Source organism: Nannobrachium achirus, assembly GCF_963921795.1.
Source record: "Nannobrachium achirus genome assembly, chromosome: 5".
Lineage (NCBI taxonomy): Eukaryota > Metazoa > Chordata > Actinopteri > Myctophiformes > Myctophidae > Nannobrachium > Nannobrachium achirus.
This window is the reverse complement of record NC_137814.1, coordinates 33,540,716-33,565,443: the sequence shown is the minus strand read 5'-3', so window position 1 is coordinate 33,565,443 and position 24,728 is coordinate 33,540,716. Positions and strand designations below refer to the sequence as shown.

Below are 24,728 nucleotides of genomic sequence, written 5' to 3'. Positions count from 1 at the left end.
CTCTTCCATGTGGCATATGTCCTCATCAAGTTTGCCAACTCCCCTCGTCCTGACCTATGGGTGCTGGAGCGCTCTGTGGACCATGGGAGAACCTACAGTCCCTGGCAGTATTTTGCACGTAAGTTACAATGTTGCATTGGCTTGTAATGCTGGGGAGGTTGTAGTCGCATAAAGTCACAGCCTTGGTGGAGAACAATCGGACTAACAGCATAATTGTCTCCTACGTCAGGGTTTCTCAAAGTGGGTAACGTGGCACCCTACCACGCACCAAGCTCACAATTCATCACGTTGTGAGCTTGTAGATCGGCTATTTTTGGTGAATGTTCCCGCCAGAATAGGGATACTGGGGTTTAAAGTCCAATTAAATGGCTTTTTCTGTCATTCTATTTTGAAGTATCATTCTGAAACGGAAGCCTGTGTGTTTCTGAACAAAAACTCAGCTGTGTTTGGAGGAATGTGCAGCGATGGGAATCAAACAGGTGAATTATGTAATCAAGGTTCATGTATATTAAGTAGTCTTGCAATGTCATTACGCAGCACGTTTTTGTTAAAATTGGCTTTTTATGGACTTTTGATATAAAAATACACAAATAGTTTATTTTCTTTTTGGGGGGCATCTAGCATGGACATGCTCTGAAAGTGGACTTAAGTGGTTAAACTCTAAGTATAAAGTTTTCCTTGTGACCTATTGTATCTTACAGTTGGGGGAGAGATTTGCATATTTGTAATTCAGGGGTGCCGTGGATGAAAAAGTTATAGGGGTGACCTGAGCCAAAAATGTTTAAAAACCACCGTTCTTCATACCTATAGTATCTACATGAAAGATCTTCATGGTATGAAATGTGATGATGTTATGATTTACGGTGCTTAACACAGCCTAACTGGTAGTGTTTTACAATAAACATTCGGTGAGACAAATTTGATGATTTTGTTTAAATACCTCATGCTCAACGGGATTTGGGGAAACCCATGAAAACATGATGCTTTCTGGAGCTATAATCCCCAAACCCCTACTAGTCTTCTTAAGATGGGAAAACGAGTGGGAACGGGAGGGGATGGTCACATTACATCCATGGTGTCAGACAGACTTGAATCTGTCCCGTGCAAATGTTGTACTTACCTACATATTGTAGCGACAGTAGTCTACATGAAGCACTTAACTTAAACTTAACAGTAAATCAAATAATTCTATCATAATCAAGCAACTAACCTTATATGTCCAAAACTGTACATTTTCAGGAAAGGGGGAAAGGAACCTGTGTTCCAATTATGGATCCATTGTAGTTATTATTTAATCACAAGCTCTTGTTAATACTTTTCATTGGTGAAATATCTTTTAAACCCAGAGACAAACCACTTTCAAGTAGTGACCCTACAGTATTTTGGGCATGTCAGGTTAACAGTTACAAAACAGTTTGTGTGACAATGTCATCTATCCTAACAAAGTATAACATAAGTTTAATTACATTTTATTTTATTTAAAAAAGTGGAAAAGGGGTGGAAATGTGGAGATACAAGGTTTCTACACCACAGCAGTGATTTGCTAGTTGTCATCACACGCTCAGTTGCCAAATCTCAGACTGATGATCTTTCCAGTCTCTGACTGGAAGGCACCTGTGCACACACCCTGCCACGTGACGCCGTCCTGACTCAGTTCCTTTCTCTTTGCCTTGTTCTCCTGATCCCACTTAATGTTCTCTTGGAATAATTTATGGCTTCACTCCACCTTAATAAATAACTCTTGATATCAAAGTATTTTATCCCCTCCTTCACAAATACACTAATAATATAGTAATGAGTTCAGTAATTGTCAGCTGCCTTTCCAACGGATAATAAAATTCCCTTTTGATCCTGTAGGTCAGGGGTTCTCAACCTGTGGGTCAGGACCCCCAGAGGGTCCCCAAATTATTTGGGGGGGTCCCCAGATGATTAACTTAATGTGCAACATTGTTTTCTCACTCAACAGTAAACAAACAAACATTAAGTTTAAGTGTATAGAGGGTATCTGCACATTTCTAAAGTGACAATTTAAGGACTTTTTAATACCTGTAAAATGACAAATTAAACATTAGCCAAATTGTCAAAAATTAGAGGCAGAAATTGTGAAAATAGCCGATCTACATGCGCACAAGAACTCGCAGATAGAACCTTGATTTACAAAATGTAATGCCTCAACTCTTAGTGCTCGTCAGGTTGTGGGGGTCCCCAGTTAAAATATGATTATTTTGGGGGTCGTGGCCTGAAAAGGTTGAGAACCACTGCTGTAGGTTACTGTTTTTTTTTTGTTTCCTGTTGCTGTTTAAGTCACATTGCTAATGATTCCCCCCCTCCATGACAAGCAAGGCTTTATATTAATTAGTTGGTTATTTGGGATGTTGAAAGTATAATGCAAATCCTTCTAGAATCATGCAGGTAAACTATGTGAGCGTACTCTCTTAGGTCTTGTGTTATTTAACGGAGTGAAAGTTAGACCATGAGATCGTTTTAATTAATCGTAATTGCATTGGAATGTAGTGATGCAAGAGCAAAGATGTGTGCACAACCAATCTACTGTAAGAAGGCCAAGAATCTCAATTCTCAAATATTTTTCAAATAGTTCAACAACAGCTTTCAGAACAATAATTATCCCTCCTGGCTATTTGAACAGTTTGAAGACTTATTAGAAGTTTGCATAGGAAAAAAAAAAAAAAGTTTGCATAGAAAAAAAAAACAGTCATGCACATCCTTACCCAACACCCTCAAATGCCCAGAGTCATGTCTTTTAAATCAGTCTTTAGGTTAGAGTTTAGAGTACAGACGATCTGTTTAAACTTGCACCAAAACTAATGTAATGTTGAAGAATTCTGTATCAATCAGTAAGTGTTGAGGCAAATGAAATCAAGAGACATTTCACATTATAAGACAGAAGGAAAAAAACTCAAGGTCAAGTTTTGATGGTTGGTGGTCAAAAGCTTAGTATAGTCATAACTGCTTGTGTCACCGGACCAAGCTCTACCCAAAACAATCAACCATGTGCCATGGCACTCTATTATATTCACAGGGTCAGAACATTCTCATACTGTCAAGGCCAAAGGTGAACAACATAATAACAATATACGGTACTGTAAGGTTTAATTCCTTCCTTATTTATCACAAGATCACACCCAGGTAGAATTATTTAATACAAATTATACCACTTGATATGAACTTACAAAGAAAAAAGTGACGAAAAGGTTTAATAAACAAAGCTAGAGAAAGAATCCAATATGGAATTTATTTTTAGAGACTTAATGTAAATGTCATTGATTAATGTCAACAGTTGCAAGACAATTGATAAGAAAGGCTTGTTAATTTGTATGGAGACAGAATGGCAAATAAACACCTTTTGTTCTAAAAAAAACCTAGATTTGTCCTAACCTACTAGATTGCCATAAAGCCTGTAGCTGGGTTACATTTATCAGCAACAGTTTTAGTCTGAGAGCAAAATCAGTGTATGAATGCATTTGTCAAGGTCTATGGACATAGTGTTTATGTCAATGGAGGTGTGTTGTGTCTTTTAAAGTGACTTTTAGTCAAGTCTCACCTTCTTTTGGGAATAAAATGACGATAATCTGTGTTATGACCAAGACCAAGTCACAACATTAGTTCCCCCATCTCATTGTTAGAATAGATTTGACGGTAGCTATCACAAAAAATACATTACAAAAATAATTATTCTTTATCACGTTCTCAATTATTTCTAAAGAAAATTCCCAGATTTCCCACTCATGTTGCTGACAAAGTCTGGGTCCTCCATGATCGTGTGTCACTACACTGAGTGAACACTGAATGCAAACTAGCAGCATCAAGTGAATGTTAACAGTGTGAATGTTTGTGAAATGCAATACATTGGACGAGTTTAAAACTTTATTCGCTACTTCCATACAGCCGTTTATGTTTATGTCCACAACCATTTTATGTCCATCTCAAGTGGTGAAGACTAGAGTGTGTGCCTATAGTGTGTCTACCGGTAGTCTAGTCACAGTGAGAGCTCTGGTAGAGGATCAAAACCAGTAGGTGTGTTCATCTGCTTGGGGAAGGTCTCATTCTCATTTTGTTGATGAGACTCAGAGATATCATATCACATACTGTAGTTTCCCAGCATTTTTACAGCGGCTGGCATGAAGATTCAGCTCATGCAGAAGGGCCACCATAGTCTCAATCTCTCCATGTTGGCTGTTGGTTGTTGTGCTGAGTAATCCACATCCATATGATTGGAATTTAATAGTGTGAGCTTGACACATTTAAAATGTAAAGAAATGCATACAGGAGGGGGAAGGGGACATGCGCATGCTGCTGAATTTACATAATTACAAAATGTGAGTGTTGCATATCAACATTTTTGTAAATGTTCACACAAAAGAAGCTTAACAATTAACAGTTCCCTAGGTTCATGGTTATACTGTAAATGCTGATAGATATTTAATCGCAGATAGATTACAGATTACTATTAATGTGTTCTACAAAGTTGTTGTTTATTGAATTTTACTTTACATATGTTCTCTTTGATTGACAGGGGCCTTCAGACAGTGGCCTTCAGGCCTCGTCTGCACTATAGTGTCTTTAACGTGCCCTTGGAACTTTGCAATACCACCGCTGCCTTTTGTTGAGTAAGGTTCAGGGATACCTGATCCATTCCCTACTCAACTAATGTTTATGATTTCATGTTTTGTATATAGTCAGTAAGGACTGGAACAGTGAAGTATGTCTGGGAGTTAATCAGGCCTTTGCCCGAGCAGGTGGGGATTTGGCTTATTGCATGTTATGAAGTACTGGTAGTCATAGGGCAATATGACTTCTGTTGCATAAATATGTGAAAAGGAAAGCAAAGTAAGTACTTATCGTGAAGTAGTCTTTTTCAGCCCGTGTATTTTGTTTGTTTGGAATATCCTTGCTGTCTAGACTGGCACTTGCTGATTGTTTTCAGTGCTTTTTCACATAATAGGCTCACGAAAGATTCAATTAGTGTCAGCAAATATCTATGTTTACATTTAAATAGCATTTGGTACATTTTGGTATCTCTGGTGTCTCTCGTCTTGTGCTTCCAATAACTAATGAAAACTTTACCTGGTGCACATTCTTTTAATTGAGAAAATGTACGTTTACACAGTAGATCCATACTCAACAAGTTACATCGTGACAGTTCATATACTGTATGAGGAAAAGGGTGAACATTTTGCCAAGACATTTGCACGGGTCACATTGGCTTCGCAGGACGCGATGCTTGGCCTACATCTGGCCTACATCTTTGCACAAAGCACCCAAAGTTTGTTGTACGCCCAGGGTCACATTGGACAAGCTTAATAAACTCATAAATAGCACCGCTCACTTCACACTAGGTGTGATTATTTTCATTACATCTAAAACATCATTACATGCCCCAGAAAGAGGAAGATGGAGACAGGTTGACAATGAATGTGTACGAGAGAGAGAGAGAGAGAGAGAGAGAGAGAGAGAGAGAGAGAGAGAGAGAGAGAGAGAGAGAGAGAGATACTGTACAACTGGCAATTACATACTGTGCTGCTCTTTCATGTCTTTAGGTGGAAGTTCTTTAACTGCATACACTGCAGTTAAAGTGCATCGCTATTACAGTATTATTAGGGCATGCTTCCTGCATAGATTTGAGCTCTAGTACTGAGAGCACCTTTCTAGTTGAGTTATATAAAGACTAAAGTTTGGGATTTATACAAATGATTTAATATTATCTATCCTATAGTTAGAAGACAGAGAATCATTACTGGGATAAAGTCCATGATGGTAGAACTGGGCGATATGGACAACATCAAATATATATTTTTTGACAAAATACGAAATATTGACACTAAATACTGACTTTAATATCGTATAATGATGATAATGATCTTTTACATTTTCCACATAAAGAATGCTCTTCTACAAACTCAACACGTCATGATGCAAGCTTGTAGATTGGCTATTTTCAAAATCTTTGGCTAATTTTGTGTTGTCCTTGGATTAAGAGCTTTTGTAAAATGCCTAAATTGTAAATGTTAACCATGTTAGACTCATTGAAAAGTAAACACATGTCCTTGGTTCTGTTTGGTCCGTTTGGTAATTTTATTGTCTATTCAGGCTTTTTTATGAACACCCTGGACAGATTTTAATTTGATTGATTCAATATTTAGATATTTGATGTAAATGTTATCCTCCTCCTGCAGGAGGACTCCCCATACACACCCATTGTAACCTCAAACTCCATTTTAACCATGATAGATTACATTTCCAGTTTATTGTCAAAGAAGCTGCTGAAGAATTTTCCAGGTGACAAATATTGACAAATTGGACTTATTTGTTTTCGTTTTCGGTGTGATGAAAATGGCATACAGATGAGAGATTGTCTATGTAATGTGTGTTGTTTTTCCTCTCAGATTCCAGGCGAGAGTGCATTGAACTGTTTGGGAAGGAGCCCAACATGCGTATAGTACGAGATGACGACCAGATCTGCTCCACAGAATACTCACGGATTGTCCCCCTGGAGAATGGAGAGGTTAAACCACACTTTAAATATGTCGTTGTTGTCGGGGGGAAACCTTGTATGTCCAAAACGTTCGTTTTGTATTTATCATTTTAATAATTATTTAAACTAGTGACAATAGCCGATCTACAAACACACAACGCCTCGCGGGGTGCGAGGCGTTGTGTGCTTGTAGATCGGCTATTTTCACTAGTTTTGTCCGACGGTCTTGTATGATGAAACAGGGCTTTACATCACAAAAAACGTCCACATTTGAAACTTGGAGATTATAGGAGGTTTCTTCCCGACAGTGATGATATAATAATATATACAAATATATATTATTGTGGGAAGTCAGTCTGGGTGATGGTCAAAAAGATATTGATAATGTGACAGTATTTTGGGGATGAGTTTTGGTGCGCTCAGAAGATATTTACACACAAGACAATTCTTAGAAAGTTATATGGATATGATGACCAATCCGGAAGAAGCATTTGTTGTTAATTTTACTGTTCATTGCATTACTTTAAAATGTATTTTTAAGATGGATGCTGTGTTTTGCAGGTTGTGGTGTCCCTGGTCAACGGCCGGCCGGGATCTAAGAACTTCACCTACTCTCCGGTGCTGCGTGACTTCACCGAGGCCACTAACATCCGCCTCCGCTTCCTCCGCACAAGCACCCTTCTGGGCCATCTCATCTCCAAGGCACAGAGAGACCCCACCGTCACACGCAGGGTAGGAGCACGCACACTGGTGCCTCACACCGAGGTGCCACTCTATAGCAGATTCTCTTTGCCCGTTTGGGCAAGACGTATTTAAAGCACTGCCTCATTCAGCACCATGCTAGCTTTAGTTTTTTGCTGACGCTGATATATCCTGCTTGCACATTCCTCTTTGTCAAGGCTTAATGCCAGACCTGACTGTCCAGTCATCATAGTCATTTCCTCGGTTAGGACTGGTTTAGACAGCTCTCCTCCCTGAAGGCATAAGATGCAGCAGCTGGTCTTAGTATGGTATTGTGCATGTACTGATTAGTAGAGCCAAAGACAGATATTTGGGTCCCCCCATTTCTGATGTTTTTGACCGATAATTTGTTTATCAAAGAAAAAAAGGGCTAAATCTTTAAATTAATTAGAAAAACATGGTTAAAGATTTGATTAAAGTTTAACTTAAAAAATACATTGAAATAATAACAAAAAACTTTTAGATAGGTTTTTTTAGGGAACGATTCCTATTGGGAATGCATGCACCTCAAGTTATGCGATGTCCTCTGTACCCTGCTGTCTAACTACTATATCTCCCATTACACATGCAGATTTACAAGCACATCACATTGCTATACATTGTGTGACACAATATCAATTTCTTCTTGCCAAAATAGGGATGGCAGGTAAAAAATCAGGACACATCGGCTACATAATTACTGTTACTAATGACGGAAGAAAAATCTAATAATGGCCGATATATTGATTGGGCTCTACAAATACTTTAAAATCTGTGCATATTTTTACTTCATGTACATTATTTGTTAAACTTGAAATTGACATAACTGCGCAGCATGCATTTCTCACAGTTAAATAATATAATGAAGGCTTTATTGTATGAAGTAAATCCTCAGATAGTTTGAACAGTGTGTAAGATGCTACATTTTGTTTTAGCCGGAGAGGCAGAAGATAAACAGTAGGTGTCGATTTCAGACATGTTCTTATATGTACAGATTCAACCAGCCAATATACTAGGTACAGATATTATGGTTAATGTTCACTCTTGTTAAAACGCCTGCGGTTAAGCCAGGTCAGACATGGTTTGTTCTGGTGTGGGCGATATCGCTGCTGTTATCACAAAAATAATATTGATTCAAATTCCGAGATAACATTTCTCCTTATTTACAGTATTACTACAGTATCAAGGACATCAGTGTTGGTGGACGGTGCGTTTGTCACGGGCATGCACAGGTGTGTGGCGGGCGGAACCTGGAGAGTCCAAATAGGTGAGTAATGCTCTTCATTTCTTTCCCACTCTCTTTTAATAATGACTGTAGGGAATGTTTACGCTATCAGATTTTGTTATTATAATGTTAAATGTCCTGTGAAATATTTCTTTGCCCCTATTTATTGTAACCGATTCTTCCTTAGGCTACAATTACTTTTATGAGCCTTTCCAACGTACACAATAAAATAAAGATTTACCCTGCGAAACATCCCCTTATGGGATTGTTTGTAAAAGGGTTAGTTTATACAGTGTTTAGGCCAAAGGAAGGATGACTTAATTTGCTGAGAGCAGCATGATGCTATAGTCTTCTTGAGATCCTAGTGATATACTTGGGTTGTGGAAAAAGGGCAGTGACTTCATTTGTTTGTTTTCTGGCATAGCCTTTGTGAAAAGCAACAGATTGTTTTGATTCCCCTGATTACCGACTGTGATGATGTAAACGAAAGGGTTGGCAAGAAGATGAAGGGGGTGCAAGATGTGAGATAACGTTCTGAGGCTTTTGACAATGTTCACACAGCAGCCATTTTGCTCATCATACTCAGGGGGTGGGAAAACAATAAACCACCAGAAACCACACAGCATAATCTTATGCTCTTATTGTACCTTACCATGCCTTCGATAGAGATTTGGGCATTTTCTTATTACCATTATCCAGCAGTTTTGTGAGATATTTGCATGAGAATATATCATCACTGTCAGGCAGTGAAAACACCAGATCTACAAGCACACAACGCCTCCCAGATCTACAAGCACACAACGCCTCACGGTGCGAGGCGTTGTGTGCTTGTAGATCGCCTGTTTTCACTACTGTAGTTCAAATCATTTTTTAAATGATACATACAAAACAAAGGTTTCCACCCGACAACGACGATATGTGACAGTAACTCCAGGTTTCTCATGTCCTGCCATCAGACGCCAGTGCGAGTGCACACACAACACGTGCGGCGAGTCATGTGACCGCTGCTGCCCAGGTTTCAACCAGAAGCAATGGCGTGCGGCTACCGCAGACAGCCCCAACGAGTGTCAACGTAAGTGAGCAACCGTGTATATATAGTATGTACAATGCCTCGTTGTGGTACAGTACATAAATAAACTGCCCACCTCATACTGCAAAGGATTCTTTTTCATCACATGTTGGTTCAGTGGGTCGGGGCCTCCGGGGAGGGCTGAAGGGTTTTATGAGCATCCCTTTGCCTCTATCACGTTTTAGCTCTGTACTAAATGCCCTGATATGGTATTGCACAGAGGCTTACTGGAGACTCAAGGCGGCATTACGCGAGGGGTTTGCATGATGAACAGCACAATGTGGAGTTAGCCCCAGGACCAGTGCTTTTAATCTGCCCAGCCAGCCAGCCAGCTTGCCAGTCCAATGCCCAGTTAGGCAGCTGTGCCAAGTTGTCAAGTTGTCAGCCAGCCAGTCACCTAGCTAGCTCAGTGGTTCTCATACATTTTCGCGTCAAGGAAAATGTATTTCAGAAAAGATTTTGTGCCAGGGACCCCCGTTAGAAAAGTGTTGTACGTCAACTTTTCCTAAATTATTATATATATATATTTTTAATATTTTGAAAATCCAAGTTCATAATGCTTTGCATCGCGACACAATGTGAGCTTATAGATCCTCTCTTTTAAAATATCCGACCAAAAAAGAGTTGTTTAAACTGTAACACATTGAAAATTGGGACACACTGAAGCTCACTCAAGGACCCCAGGGGGTCCCCTGGACCCCACTTTGAGCACCAGCAACCTAGACATCCATTCAGTCAACCAGTTAGACAGCCAGCCATTCACCCAGACATCCAAACAGTCAGCCATTTAGACAGCCAGCCATTCACCCAGACATCCAAACAGTCAGTCAGTTAGACAGGCATCCATTCACCCAGACATCCAAACAGTCAGCCATTTAGACAGCCAGCCATTCACCCAGACATCCAAACAGTCAGCCAGTTAGACAGCCAGCCATTCACCCAGACATCCAAACAGTCAGCCAGTTAGACAGCCAGCCATTCACCCAGACATCCAAACAGTCAGCCAGTTAGACAGCCAGCCATTCACCCAGACATCCAAACAGTCAGCCAGCCAGTGAAGCTCATGTCAGCTTGATTCTAATTACCTTGGACTTTTGACAGGATTCTCCCTTCATAGCTGGAGATGCTGAAACCTGACCTGCTAGCAGCCTCTAAAACAGAAAGAGGGGGACAGAGGAGCAGGGTGGAATCCAGTCTCTGCATTCTTGTAGCGGAAAGGCACCAGAACCATTCATAAACATTAATGAGGCTCAGGGCCTGGTTTGTAGGAAGTTTAGTTTAGATTTTTTATAGTTTTAACAATCATATTAAGGGGATTTACTGTAGCAGCTTTAATCAGATCAAGGTTCAAGAAGAAGAACACACACTTGGATAATGTGTTGGCTGAGGAGAACAGCAGGGAATCAAATATTTTCAATGTGAAACGTGTCCAGCATTCATTACCTGCGTGCGTGTGTGTGTGTGTGTGTGTGTGTGTGTGTGTGTGTGTGTGTGTGTGTGTGTGTGTGTGTGTGTGTGCGTGTGCGTGTGCGCGCGCGCGTGTGTGTGTGTGTGTGTGCTTGTGCTTGTCTCTGGGGCTTTCCTTCTCAGCTTGCCAGTGCTTCTCCCATGCCTTTGACTGTTATTACGATCCAGAGGTGGAGCAGAAGGGAACAAGTTTAGACATCTTCGGCAGGTATGACGGAGGAGGAGTATGCATCAACTGCCAGGTATGGAGTCCATATCAAGTCTAAACCGATTCCACACCGTGTGTGTGTGTGTGTGTGTGTGTGTGTGTGTGTGTGTGTGTGTGTGTGTGTGTGTGTGTGTGTGTGTGTGTGTGTGTGTGTGTGTGTGTGTGTGTGTGTGTGTGAGTGTGCGCGCGCGCGCGCGCGCGCTCGCATACTCGCTTGTGCACACTCGCATGCGCGTGCACGCAGGGCGGGTGCTATTTGTGTCTGTCATTGTGTGTGCACTGTGCAGATGGGTGTGAGTGTATGGAACATGATGAACGAATATGTCGTGATACCTTGTCACGGTTGTGTTGCATGGAGCGCTTTTAAGTCAGTCCATCCTGCACTTTCCAGAGTTCAAATGAATGTTTCTAAAACAAACCTTGTTCTTGAACAAACAGAAGGGCCTGCCAGTTAATTTAGCCTGAAGCTTAGTTCTTTCTTTAGATGAAAGTCATTGTGTTGAGACTGAATTGTATAGACTGTTATGATTCTATGATACCGTTTTTGAATATGATGATACTAATGCAGATTAATTACCTTTACTACAGTGTCTCTAGTTTGAGGCATGTCATTACAGGTGAAAATCTTATAAGAATGTCTAATATTTTCCGACTTTTCAGTAATAGCTAAAATAGCCGATCTACATGCTCACAGTATGTCACACTGTGAGCTTGTAGATTGTCTATTTTTGGTATTCTTCTTACTTACGGTAAGTGGTTGAATAGCAAATCAAAGCATTGTCCTGTTAAATGCTGGTTAAATGGATCAGAAGTTCTACATTGTGAGGCAGAGGGCACATTAGTGCTCCTCCAGGGACCTTTACTGTATTTTAACACCATACATTTTATTGAATTCTGTGTGAGTTGTATGTTTATGTCTCTTTAGCACAACACTGCTGGAGTCAACTGTGAGAAATGTCTCGAAGGCTTCTACAGACCTTATGGAGTGCCATCTGAATCTCACACTGGATGCATACGTGAGTTTGCATTCTTTACTGTCATGTACATGTACAGACATGTACAGTATTGATTGTTTGATTGGTTTGCAACTTTGCATAGTTTCCTAACCCAGGTACAGGACACTACAGTTCACTGCTTCAAGTTCAACTAAAAAGATAAACACCACAAGAAAGCTTTTGGGCTTGTTTCAATTGGGGTCCCTTCTTACAACTCATACAGTACTCATACATTGACAGACAAGTAAAACAGTACTATGCAGAAAATATCATCATAAGACGGAAAAACTAAATAAAAATAAATGGTATTTACTCTAGAAAGAGTCCTCCAGTATGACAAATATCACCAGTAAGACTCAAAGATTCATTCAACAATGAAGGAGAAGAGATGATCAAAATATGTAACCCTGCAAATTCTCATGCACTCATTAATGGGGGTGGGAAAAAACGGTGTCCAGGCACTTGCGTGTGCTTGCACTTACACACCCTGTGGGGTTCAAGGCTATTTCTGTTTGGTGTCATTTTATACCGTTATTAGACTAGTAAGACGCCCTAAAGGCGAGAAGCAACAGAGCTTCTTACAGGCATTGACACTAAGGCTTGCCCACCTGCCCCCGGCAGGTAAATAAAACATCAGGGCAGGTGAAGTTGGCTTTCAGGTTGCCCGACAGGGCAAGTGCTCACTTGAGAGGGGACACAAATGTCTATAAACACAACACAAGATATCTGTCTAAACACCTGAACGTGGCCAGTGCGCTGTGTCTTCTGGTCTGTGGAATGTAAAATAAGAGCACTATTTACCTATAATGTGCTGTTTTTACTGTTGCTACATTTAAAAATATAAAATAACAAGTGTGAAACCATAGACATATTCAATCATAGCTAAAGTATTTGGTATTTGGATTTGGAGGTATTGAGGTATTACATTTTATCGCAAAGCCCCAGAAAGTAAAGAAATAAGTGTTAAATTGAGCGGTAATTCAAATCGTACCTATCATTTTATAATGGACGATTTACTTTTCGGGCAAGTGGGCATTACCTTCGGGCAAGTAGAACATGAACTGTACTTGCCCGATGGGCAAGTGCCTCTGAGACCTTAGTGTCAACCCCTGTTCTTAATACGGCACAGTTAAGAAGCAGGAGTTAAACATATTAATCTGGCAACGTATGCACACAGAGACACACAGAGAGAGAGACACACACACACACACACACACACACACACACACACACACACACACACACACACACACACACACACACACACACACACACACACACACACAACGTGGTTGGTTGATTCACTTGCACAATATGGCAACAGACACAGACAGGGTGGTGAAAGTAAAATATGTCCCTATATGGGCATTCACAGATATGGGCTTAATATTGATGACATCAGGGATCTCCATATGGCCATAAAAGGGACAAAGACAGAATTCATTTGCAAGTGTGACTTGTGTCTGACTGACATGAGGCAGAGGTCTTGATAGGGGAGAGTTTTTTGCAGGTCTTTCAGTCTTGATACATCGAGTGTATCAAAAAAGCAAATGGGTTAAGCACCGTTGGTCCGACCAGGTTAACACTCACCAGGTTAACATTCACCAGCGTCGGCAGGTTAGCATTTCACCAGGTTAGCATTCACCAGCGTCGGCAGGTCAGCATTTCACCAGGTTAGCATTCAGCTGTGTCGGCATGTTAGCATTTCACCAGGTTAGCATTCAGCTGTGTCGGCATGTTAGCATTTCACCAGGTTAGCATTCACCAGCGTTAGTTTTACTGAGGATGGTTTAGGGTTAAGGTTAGGTGTAGATGTATCTCCTTCCCCCCGACTTTCAGGCACCTCCGTGCAGCCAATCACAAGCATCCGCTGCCTTAACCCACTCGGACTGAAAGACCTGCAAAAAACACTCTCCCGTCTTGATACTAACTGCTCCCTACGGTCACAATAATGGAATATCGTCTATGTTGGGTGGATACTTTGTATGTCAAAAAACGTTACTTTTCAGGACATGGGGGAAAAAAAGAACCTGTTTTCCAATGGATCCAATGTAGTTATTACAAGCTCTTGTCATTGGTTAAATGTTATAAAACCCACAGATACACCTAACCACTTCCAACCTGGCGTCACCATTTTGAGAATGTCATAAAACATAAAAAAAATATATATAATAAAAAGTGCATGCTTGTACAGGTACTGTAGATCTGCATTTTTTATTTTTACTTTTGTGCAAAACTGTCATATGAAGTATAAAATAGAGCGTATACACACACACACACACACACACACACACACACACACACACACACACACACACACACACACACACATACGCTATAGCATTCTAACGTCACCCTAAGTGACAGATTACTTCCACTTGGATTCTCGAGACTACAATGTCACAGTGTGATTTACGCCGGATTAACAGCGCAGACAGACAGAACTTGACGTTGTCTCACAGTGTCCATATTTGACCTACGGTATGCATGGCTAACACAGGTGGCCAAAAACAATGCTGTGTTCAAAGAATCTCTGTCCCTAGGAGACATCGGTGCAGGGACGTGCTGGCCATTGGGAAAAGCGGGACAACTCCCGAACGGCCGGTTCATTCCTGGCCGGTCCAGGCCGGCCATTAGGAAAACAATTGAACTGTTTGCACAAGTGCGAGGCGTTGTGTGCTTGTAGATCTGCTGTTTTCACTAGTTTAAATCATTTTTAAAATGATAAAGACAAAACAAACGGTTTTGGACATACAAGGTTTCCACCCGATAACGACGAAATATAACTCATGTACAGTTGGCCCACTGGCTTGTCACTTGTCATGATCTGAAATGGCAAATCTTTGAGTAGCAGCAGCGTTATAGAGAGATCTCTCTCTATGGCGCGCAATGAGGGCCTCTCCAACTCTTTTTCCCGGGCTGAATCAGGGGCCCAGCACGTCCCTGCATCGGTGTGTTGTTTGAGGCAGAGACAAATGGCACCATGGCACCACCGCCAACAACCACCGCCACTTGTATTGTTGCTAAATTGGGCTCCTCTCCTGTTTACATTGCTGATGTGGGCCGTGGTTGTCTCCTGGCGTATAAATAGCTGCACAGTTGCGTTTGGACTTTGGAACGCAATGGAATTAAACACGTTGCCTTGAGCTCTTTGAAAAGTGAACCAAAGGAGTCACTAACTCAATTAAGTGAGCTTAGCGGCGGAAGGTGTTTGACTTGTAGATGGTGGAGGTCTGTTAATGATCATTAATTCATGAACAAAACTCTCCTGTGTCTTGGGTTGTATGTGTGGGAGAAAATAATAATAAATACATACTCTATAACATGGAAGAAATACTTGATATGATATGACATTTTGCAATGCAAGTACCGGTACATTCATCTTCATAATGTTTACATATACTGTATGCATAATAATGTTCGCATTTGTGTATATGTGTGGGTATTCATATATTTTCACTCACCAGCCTGTAGATGTGATGGCAGGACAACCGCCGGCTGTGAGATGGGGTCTGGACGCTGTATCTGCAAGCCACAGTTCACTGGAGGCAACTGTGAACGCTGTGCAGATGGCTACTATGGCTACCCTCAATGCATCAGTAAGTTCAGTTTTGATCCCATGGGCGGATGGATGGATGGATACTTGGATGGATGCTTGGATGTGGTTGTCAAAATAAAATGTGCAGCTTTGGTGTCCAGATAAAATGGTAGTTGTGCCTCAGCGTTGTTGCACGTTTGATTCAGGGACTACAGCAGGGGTCTTCAACGTCTTTAACTGAAAGAGAGATGAAGCAGGGACCCCCTCTACATATTGTATGAAAGAGTTACGCAGATTTTCATCGACTTGTTTGACAGCAAGGCTATGTTGGATTCGTATTCATGTTTTTTCAGACATTTAGCCACTTCAATCGTCGATATGTACTGTAGTAAACTTGACCTTTCACTCTGTACTTGGTCTGCTCTTTTTGACCTCTACACCAAACCTCTTTGCTGAAAATAGCCGATCTACAAGCTCTCAACGCCTCGCGCTGCGAGGCGTTGTGAGCTTGTAGATCTGCTATTTTTGGCTAAAGTTCTCCTCAGAATAGGGTTGCGAGGGTTCAAAGTTTTGAATTGAAAATAATTATTCTATCACACAAGGATTTGGTGGCCCCCCTGTAGTAACTCTGAGGACCCCCTAGGGGTCCCGGACCCTCTGTTGAAGACCCCTGGCCTACAGAGGAAACTCCCAATCAAGTCTGTTAATTGAGGAAGTCCTGTTTATGACCTCAAAGGAAGTGTGGTCTGTACTCTGTACTGTATTTGGGGGCTCCGTGTGTCAAAGCTATTTGTGATCTGACCGTGGCTATAACTGACCCCATTCCTTTGATGGCTGTCTTTGATTTCATGGTCTGTTTTTGTTGAGGTACTTGAGTTTTGCTCTGAGAGGCTTCAGGGTTCTAGATTGACCCCAGAAGGGCAGAGTTTGACCTTTTGGAGGTAAGCCTACAGTATGTGGCAGAAGCATTCAATTAATGCTGGAGTGCCGCATGCTGAAGGAAAGGCACGTGTATGTGTGTGCTATAGGGTGCTGTAGGTTTGCCTTTATCAGTGGTGTAAAGTAACCAAGTACATTTACTCAAGTAGTGTAGCCTACTTATGTATAATTTTGAGGTGTTTTTACTTTACTGGAGTATTTATAGTTTTCAGTACTTTTACTTCTACTCCAATCTCAGAGGCAAATATTGTACTTTTTACTCCACTACAATAATTACAGTAGAAATCTTTTGTCACTAGTTACATTGCAGGTATGAATTATAATATTATAAAACATACATGAACAACTTTAGCCCTATTTTATACCTATAGGCTATTTGAAATTAGCCGATCTACTGTACTGCTTCACATCGCATGGAATGCATGTGCAAAAAAGAAACATATTTAAAATATTGATTTGATGCTCATAACCACATGCATTGCATAAATTCAACACATGGACAAATGACATCATCAACTTGTGACAGGCATTGCATGAAAGATTAGCTATTTCTAGAATAAATAAAATATTTGAAGTGTTTTTAATTTTACATTGTAGTTTTAGAGGACAATTATAATGTAAAGGCACATTCAAAATGAAGGCACATTTGGCTTATTAGCCAGGGATCCTTTTACTTAAGTAAAACAAAGTACTTTTTACACCACTGTCTTTTATTACAAATTCATTGTTATAGCAAGTGATGAACATTGAACATTGATTAGAATTCTTTTTTATTTCTAGGTACCGGTATGTTTGCACAAAATGTTTCATCTCATTTTGTTAGTGTGTGACTACGTATCACCTACAGTATGTTGTGTACTTAAAATATCTATTTAACCACTTGAACCCGTAGTGAAACAGTGGCTGGCTAGCGAAGCTACTTGACCCCATAGTGAAACAGTGGCTGGCTAGCGAAGCTACTTGAACCCGTAGTGAAACAGTGGCTGGCTAGCGAAGCTACTTGAACCCTAGCATCCTTATTCCTGACATGTCATTACAGGTGAACATTATAGCAGAATAGCAGATATACAGCAAAACCTGACAACAAGATGCAAGATGACGTGTTTTGAGCTTGTTGTTTGGCTATTTACAGTGAAGAGATTTGGTGTAGAGGGGAAAAGGAGCAGACCATGGGGAAACTAAGTATATACAGTAGAGCAGGGGTCTTCAACGTTTTCAGGCCAAGGACCCCTTAGTTGAGAGAGAGATGAAGCAGGGACCCCCACAACCTGTTCATAGATTCCATATAGGCCTACTGTGGTGTCACAATCATCAGTGTATTTTGGATTCATGTCAATTTGTCTTTTCAGATATTTAACCACTTGAACCGTCAATACTTGATACACTTGGCCTTTCACTCTGTACTTAGTCTGTTTTCCCCCTTCTATACCAAACCTCTTTGCCAAAAATAGCAGATCTACAAGCTCACAACGCCTCGCAGTGTGAGGCGTTGTGAGCATGTAGATCTGCTATTTTTGGCTAAAGTTCTCCGAATATGGACGCTAGGGTTCAAGTGGTTAATATATTTAAAAGAAAACGTCTCTATCATACAACGATTTGGAGAACCCCCTGTAGTAACTCTGAGGACCCCCTAGGGGTCCCGGACCCCCTGTTGAAGACCCCTGCAGTAGAGTTTAAGTGGTTAACGTGTGCTGGTTTGTTTTCTCCACATGTTAGAAATTAGAATATAACTGGCACAAGTCTCTTAAGGGTATATCCACTTGTTGACTTACCTCTTCTCACATTTGTTACTGTGCTGGACGTTCAGTTGTAATTCATAAAACGATAATCTTCTGAACTGTTGAAAAGGAAGGGGTTTAATTATTATAGTTTTTAGCTTTGGCACTGAAAGAGATTCCTAAATCTAATCTGTTTCCCGCGAGTGTCATATCGGAGCAAAATGGCCACCATGTGAATATGGTCAGTTGTGCTCATGACCAAATATTGACCAGTTTGTATATTTTTGGTAGACACAAATTATTCACTAAAGCTTTTGTTCTACGGGAATACGATCACCATGTGAAACCATAACAAATCTGTAGTCTGCCTCAAGATGTTTACATGTCACAAAAACCTTGGAAATTGGGCTTGACAGTGTATTACCAGAATACTGAGATTTATTACTGGATGTAATTACTAGAATTGGATGGTTCATCTCTCGGCCCGTAGGCCTGACAGAGTAGTCTCAACTTGTAGGCAGAATGACTGCCTCTGCTTTATTTTTGGGGAGACATTTCTTCAGCAATTTGTTCTATGGGGTATTATTTAATTTAACCTAATTCTTGGTACAATAGTTGGTTTCTATTTGGTTTTATTGTCTTGTACCACTTGTGGTGTAGCTGTTGATTTCCCCTTTGCCCCTTTTGTAATCAGGAGGATATCCCTTACCCCCGACGACAACCAAATCCCCTGCAGGTAATATTGCGGGTAAGTTTTCTAAGCAATCATTTAAAAGTCCTATTTAACTCTTATTATTTTAATCTTATCCTGCCAATCTTTCATGTCTTGCTCCCATCTCCCCACAGAGCCCACTGAGCCCACTGCCTGCACCCCAGGTTATTTCGGACCACCCAGCTGTCAGCGTGAGTGTGATTAGTGTTACTTGATGGGTGATTACAAGGCTACACTATGCTGGCAATGGCTTTTATTGCTTCTTAACCATTAGCAACTTCTACATCTACACTCTTTGCAATAATCCCTCAGAGAACCTTTGTAAAGACTGTTGTCTCTGAATTTTGGAGCCACTTAACTCATAGACAATACAGGTCATTAAACCCAGCATTTGGAGTCCACGTTGGGCTCCAATGAGTCTACCTGACTTTATTCCAAGGCTACAGCTAAGAGCCAGTGACCAAACCCGGCCAAAAAAAAAGGTTTTTGCATGAATTCTTCACTTGAAGGTCAAATGAATTATGTACAGCAGGGGGCTTCAACAGGGGGTCTGGGACCCCTAGGGGGTCCTCAGAGTTACTACAGGGGGTCTGCCATATCCTTGTGTGGTAGGATCATTCTTTTAAATTAACAACTTGAACCCTCGCATCCCTATTCTGAGGGACTGCGAGGCGTTGAGAGCTTGTAGATCGGCTATTTTCAGCAAATAGGTTTGGTGTAGAGGTAAAAAAGAGCAGACCAAGTACATAGTGAAAGGTCAAGTTTACAAAATATTGACGATTTAAGTGGTTAAATGTTTGAAAATGCACATTAACATGAATCCAACATAGACAATCTATCTATGAAATCGATGAAAATCACACATTTATACAATATGTAGAGGGGGTCCCTGCTTCATCTGTTCTCTCTCTCAGCTAAGGGGTCCTTGGCTTGAAAACGTTGAAGATCCCTGATGTACAGCGTGTGGAAATACATCAGAATATTATGGTCAGGGTTAATGAGCAGGTTAGAGTAGCAGCTCTCAAACATTTTCATGTCAAAATGAACACCAGAAGGTTAATGGTGATATTCAAATATGCCTGCCTTTAGGTAATACAGCTCCACAATTGATATAATTAATACAATGTAATTATACCGTATTAGGTACTGTAATAATAGGTTTAATATACTGTTTTTGTTGAACTGAAGTGTGAATAGTGAAATAGGAAGCGTTTCCAGACATGCCTCGAGGGAAGCCTCCTGTGCAATCAGCTGCTAAAAGGTGGTCCACATCATCATAATAATTTCTCAAAAAGTAAAAGAGTCATTCTTGTACATTCTGTCTTCTAGCCAGTGAAATAATAATGAAAACTATTCCTCATTTTGCTAGGGACCCCCTCAGTGACTCCCGTGGGTCTCCGGACCAACTTTGAGAACTGTGTTATAGGGTTAGAATGATTAAATCATATGGCGCTCAACCTGCAGGTCGATGAGGTCTCTGTCCCCTCAGGATGGACCAGTCAGTTGGGAATGTTTAGTTAGAATTTAAACAAGCTGCCTATTAATAGCTGTATTCATCTGCCAAAATCTCCTTTTTTGGGTTTCTTTTGAGCTGGAATCAGTTTGGGGAAAGCATGATTAGTTTGACGGCATTTGATTTGGAAATGGCTGTTTTTGTTTCATTGTTTTTAGACAAACACAGTGACCTGACTGAGAAAGAATTTCCTCAATAGCTTTTCGAAAGAGGTTTTTAATGTCTTGTTGCTGCTTAAGAGCTGCGTTGACTATAGCACTATTCTGTGGCGCTTGTCACCGTGCCAGGCCTATTCATATGTGAATGGCAGGCTTGGCAAGACACTGGCACTATTGCACAAGTATAGTCCCACAATGTGAGAGTAGTTTTACTGACTGAAGGGTCATTGACTCTTGTTCAACTGGGCCAAAGACAGGCCAGCAGAATCATGGGGAAGGTCTTGGGAATGACCCTAATGTTCCTAATTTTAATTTATGTTGCAGATTAAGTCCTGTTGCTTGTGTGGTCTAATAGTTTCCGATCTCTTGTCGTACAGGGTGTGCGTGTGACTACAGTGGCTCAGTCTCTGAAGTGTGTGATGCCTCGGGACGCTGTCTGTGCCGCCAGGGAGTGGAGGGGGAGCGATGTGACCGCTGTGGACCCGGGTACCACACGTTCCCAAGCTGCCAGGGTGAGAGAGAGTCACACCGCACTGATATCAGCAAACACCAGTCAGTTTCTCAGTTATGAATGAAAACGTCATCAACTAGAACAGTGGTTCTCAACCTGTGGTTCGGGTCCCCCAGGGGGTCCCCAAATGATTTTGGGAGGTACCCAGATGATTAACTTAATGTGCAACACTCAACATTAAACAAACCAACCAAGTATATAGAAGTTTTATGCACATTTCAAGTGACAATGTAATGACTTTTTAATACCTCTAAAATGACAAAACATTGGCCAAATTGTCAAATATTAGAGACAGAAATTGTGAAAATAGCAGATCTACATGCATAGCATATCTACATGCATCTACAATAGCAGATCTACATGCTCACAACGCCTCGCAACTGAGCATGTAGATCTGCTATTTAAAATTAAATTCCTCAACTCTTAGTGCTCTTCAGGGTGGGGAGTCCCCTGTTAAAATATGATTATTTTGGGGGTCGCTGCCTGAAAAGGTTGAGAATCCCTGAACTAGAAAAGTGTGCTCCTTGGAGCACAGTCCGGGTTGCCTACCCAGGGCCCGCAAACTTTGGTCATAGCCACTTGGAATGGAAAATATATCTCATACATCTTGAATGCATGAACCCACAGATAATGTGTACCGATTTCTGTGGGTTTTGGACAAAATCTTTTGGAGTATTAGGAAAAAAGTGTGATAGCACACTATGGCAGAAAAAGTATGAGAGATGTAAAATGCTGTCCTCGCTTCCCTCCCCCTGTCGCGTTTAGAGTGTCACTGTGACGGCGCTGGTGCAGCTGGCACTTTCTGTGATCAGAGCGGCCAGTGCAGCTGCCTTGCCAACTACCAGGGACGGCAGTGTGACCAATGTGCCCCCGGCTACTACGGCTACCCAGACTGTGCTGGTGAGTTCCACTGTGCCAAACCCATGTAACTACAACAGAGCCACAGATCGGGTCGGTGTGACCTTTGATGTGCCATGGCTGCTGGAAAAAGTAATGCTGCTGGTTTCATTAGGCTTACTGTGGCCTCTTCTCATGACTGTGGTGCATACCGTGATTCTCCCACAGTATCCGTTAAAGCCCTTTGCTGTCATCTACACTGATTTATCTCATGTTTTCTACACAACAAGACATTTCACACGAGATGAATTTGAGGGATATAAATATATGGGCTTGCCCTCATCTTTAGAGGGATTCTCATTCTCACTGGTCTAATCTTGGAAATAAGTCCTATTTTAGTGTTTTTCTGTTAAATCGGACACAGATGATACGCTGCACATGAAGCATGTCTCCAAGGAGCCCCCGGATTTGTTTGGAATTTCTTCAAGCCTTTATTCATATCACAGGCATTCTAACCAGACCACCATGCACACATGCACACATCTCAAGGCTTTGTGGCATTTGCTTGCTTGTTTCCTGATGCCAGTGTGCCAGTGCTCACGGGAGGGCTCCTACGGCACCACATGCAACCCTCTGTCAGGCCAGTGCCAGTGTCTCCGTGGGGTGGTGGGACAGATGTGTGACCGCTGTGCCTCAGGACTACAGTTCCCCCATTGTTCAGGTAGTGTTTTTACCCCCCCTCTTTTCACAAATATGATCACTTTGTAACACAGGGGTCTTCAACGTTTTCAGGCCAAGGACCCCTTAGCTGAGAGGGAGATGAAGCAGGGACCCCCTCTACATATTGTATAAATGTGTGATGGTGATTCTCATCGATTTCATAGATAGATTCTTAGACTTGTTTGACACTTAACCACTTAAAATCTTACTTGGTAAACTTGCCCTTTCACTCTGTACTTGGTCTGCTCTGGAGACCATCTCCAGTGACGTAGGTAGCCGCCTTTTTACTAGAGTGGATTTAGGTTGGGACTATTCGTTCTAATGATAGAAGTGAACGTGAACACAGCTTCTGAACGAGTCTTTACCCATGCCATGGTCACTGAACTAAATATTGGACCCAATCGCCACAAGCCACACCACTAAAATGACACATCAGGGGACAATCACCTTTATTATCAACCATTCTCTGTAGCAACACCTTCTCACGGGATCTAGCAACAGTAAACAGTGTCCACTTAGGAGACCACTTGTATGCCATTTTTCTTATCACTTAACACAAAATACAAAATAAAAGTTGACATCTGTTCACATGACAATTCTAGATTTACATACATTCCATGATACTCAACCCAGGCTCTTCCCTTGCTTCATGTGTCTTTCCCCTCCCCACTGTCTCTGTTAGATCTCTTACCGGTATATGTTGTCCATTTCAACCATTTGTCCTCCATTTGTTCTTCCCACTTGTATGCCATTTAAAGGAGCCTGAAACCCCGCCTCTAAGTTAATTTGATCAGAATTCAGATTCTGAAAAGAAATCTAAAATGTAGGCGTGATTTTCTGTTGTTGTGAGGCGAGGGGGCGGAGTAATGCGTGCATATCATTATATTCTGAAAGTAGCCACACAGACTGAGCTGTCCGCACTTGCTGTTAGCATTTCGGAAACCATAATTAAATCTAAGCACTGCAGGTGGAAAAATGATAAAGATTCCACAACTCCATCGTATATTTACCTGTTGGTACAGTATGTTAGCAGGGGTGAACTGGAGGTGCGGCATGGTAGAGCCGCCTTTGACTAGTTGTTTGAGTGTCCTTTGACTGTGTGTGTATTGTGTGTGTTTCCAGCCTCCATTAGACAGTGTAACCCAGCGGGGTCAGAAGTCATCAATTCACAAACGGTAGGCAGGCCTTTTCGTAACATGATGTCTATAATTTCCTGTCAGTAACAGACCAACCATGATCATGTATTTTATTAGCACAATCAATCACTTAAACCCTACAGGGTTATACTAGGCCTCCTCCTGTTTTCGTTCTACAGTAAATATGTTAGCAAATATTATAGCAAAAACAGATGATCCCTAGACCAGCTGTTTTCGTAGAATGTTTGCCTACAGAATAGGGACACTTGGGGCTAATAGAAACCCACCACCACCACCACAACTGGGTGTGGACTCACATGTATTCAGATTCCTCTATCTGATAATAGAGCAAGCTTGCCAAACCTTCATCCGGCAGAGTTATCAAGGAAGTGGATTTGTTTTTCTATCTTTTTTTGGGTCAGTGGAAATGAAATCAACTGCAATCAAAAAAAGGAAAGAGACTTCCTTCCACTTTGAAGAATAAACTCAAAAGAAAATCAACAATATGCATCAGTGCCACAGACATTTACTATAGGACTCATAGAAACAATGTTATCAATGTTAGAGCATAATATTAAACAGCCAGAGAAAATGTAACTTTATTCTGTACTTGCCAACCCTGTAGCCTCACCAGGGCTCCTGTCGCTGCCTGCCAAATGTAGAGGGACCTCTGTGTGACAGATGTAAACCTCTCTACTGGAACCTAGCTACAGATCACCCCAGAGGCTGTATAGGTAAGTCCCAAGTACCACAGCAGTATGGTACCAAA

At 41.3% G+C, this 24,728-nt stretch overlaps 1 protein-coding gene across 1 annotated transcript in view; it reads left to right on the top strand.

Moving 5' to 3' along the window:
- Positions 1-24,728, top strand: part of LOC308285016 (laminin subunit alpha-3-like) — a gene marked incomplete at both ends in the record, with an annotated part of 95,084 nt that overhangs the window by 20,278 nt on the left and 50,078 nt on the right. Inside the window, 15 exons of the mRNA XM_080725737.1 lie at positions 1-118; positions 6,405-6,523; positions 7,055-7,225; positions 8,383-8,480; positions 9,395-9,510; positions 11,098-11,216; positions 12,108-12,198; positions 15,645-15,776; positions 19,067-19,120; positions 19,219-19,275; positions 21,133-21,267; positions 22,032-22,166; positions 22,690-22,824; positions 23,946-23,998; positions 24,585-24,693. Coding sequence (XP_080581863.1) covers positions 1-118; positions 6,405-6,523; positions 7,055-7,225; positions 8,383-8,480; positions 9,395-9,510; positions 11,098-11,216; positions 12,108-12,198; positions 15,645-15,776; positions 19,067-19,120; positions 19,219-19,275; positions 21,133-21,267; positions 22,032-22,166; positions 22,690-22,824; positions 23,946-23,998; positions 24,585-24,693 — 1,642 coding nt within the window. The remainder of the gene's footprint in view (positions 119-6,404; positions 6,524-7,054; positions 7,226-8,382; positions 8,481-9,394; positions 9,511-11,097; positions 11,217-12,107; positions 12,199-15,644; positions 15,777-19,066; positions 19,121-19,218; positions 19,276-21,132; positions 21,268-22,031; positions 22,167-22,689; positions 22,825-23,945; positions 23,999-24,584; positions 24,694-24,728) is intronic.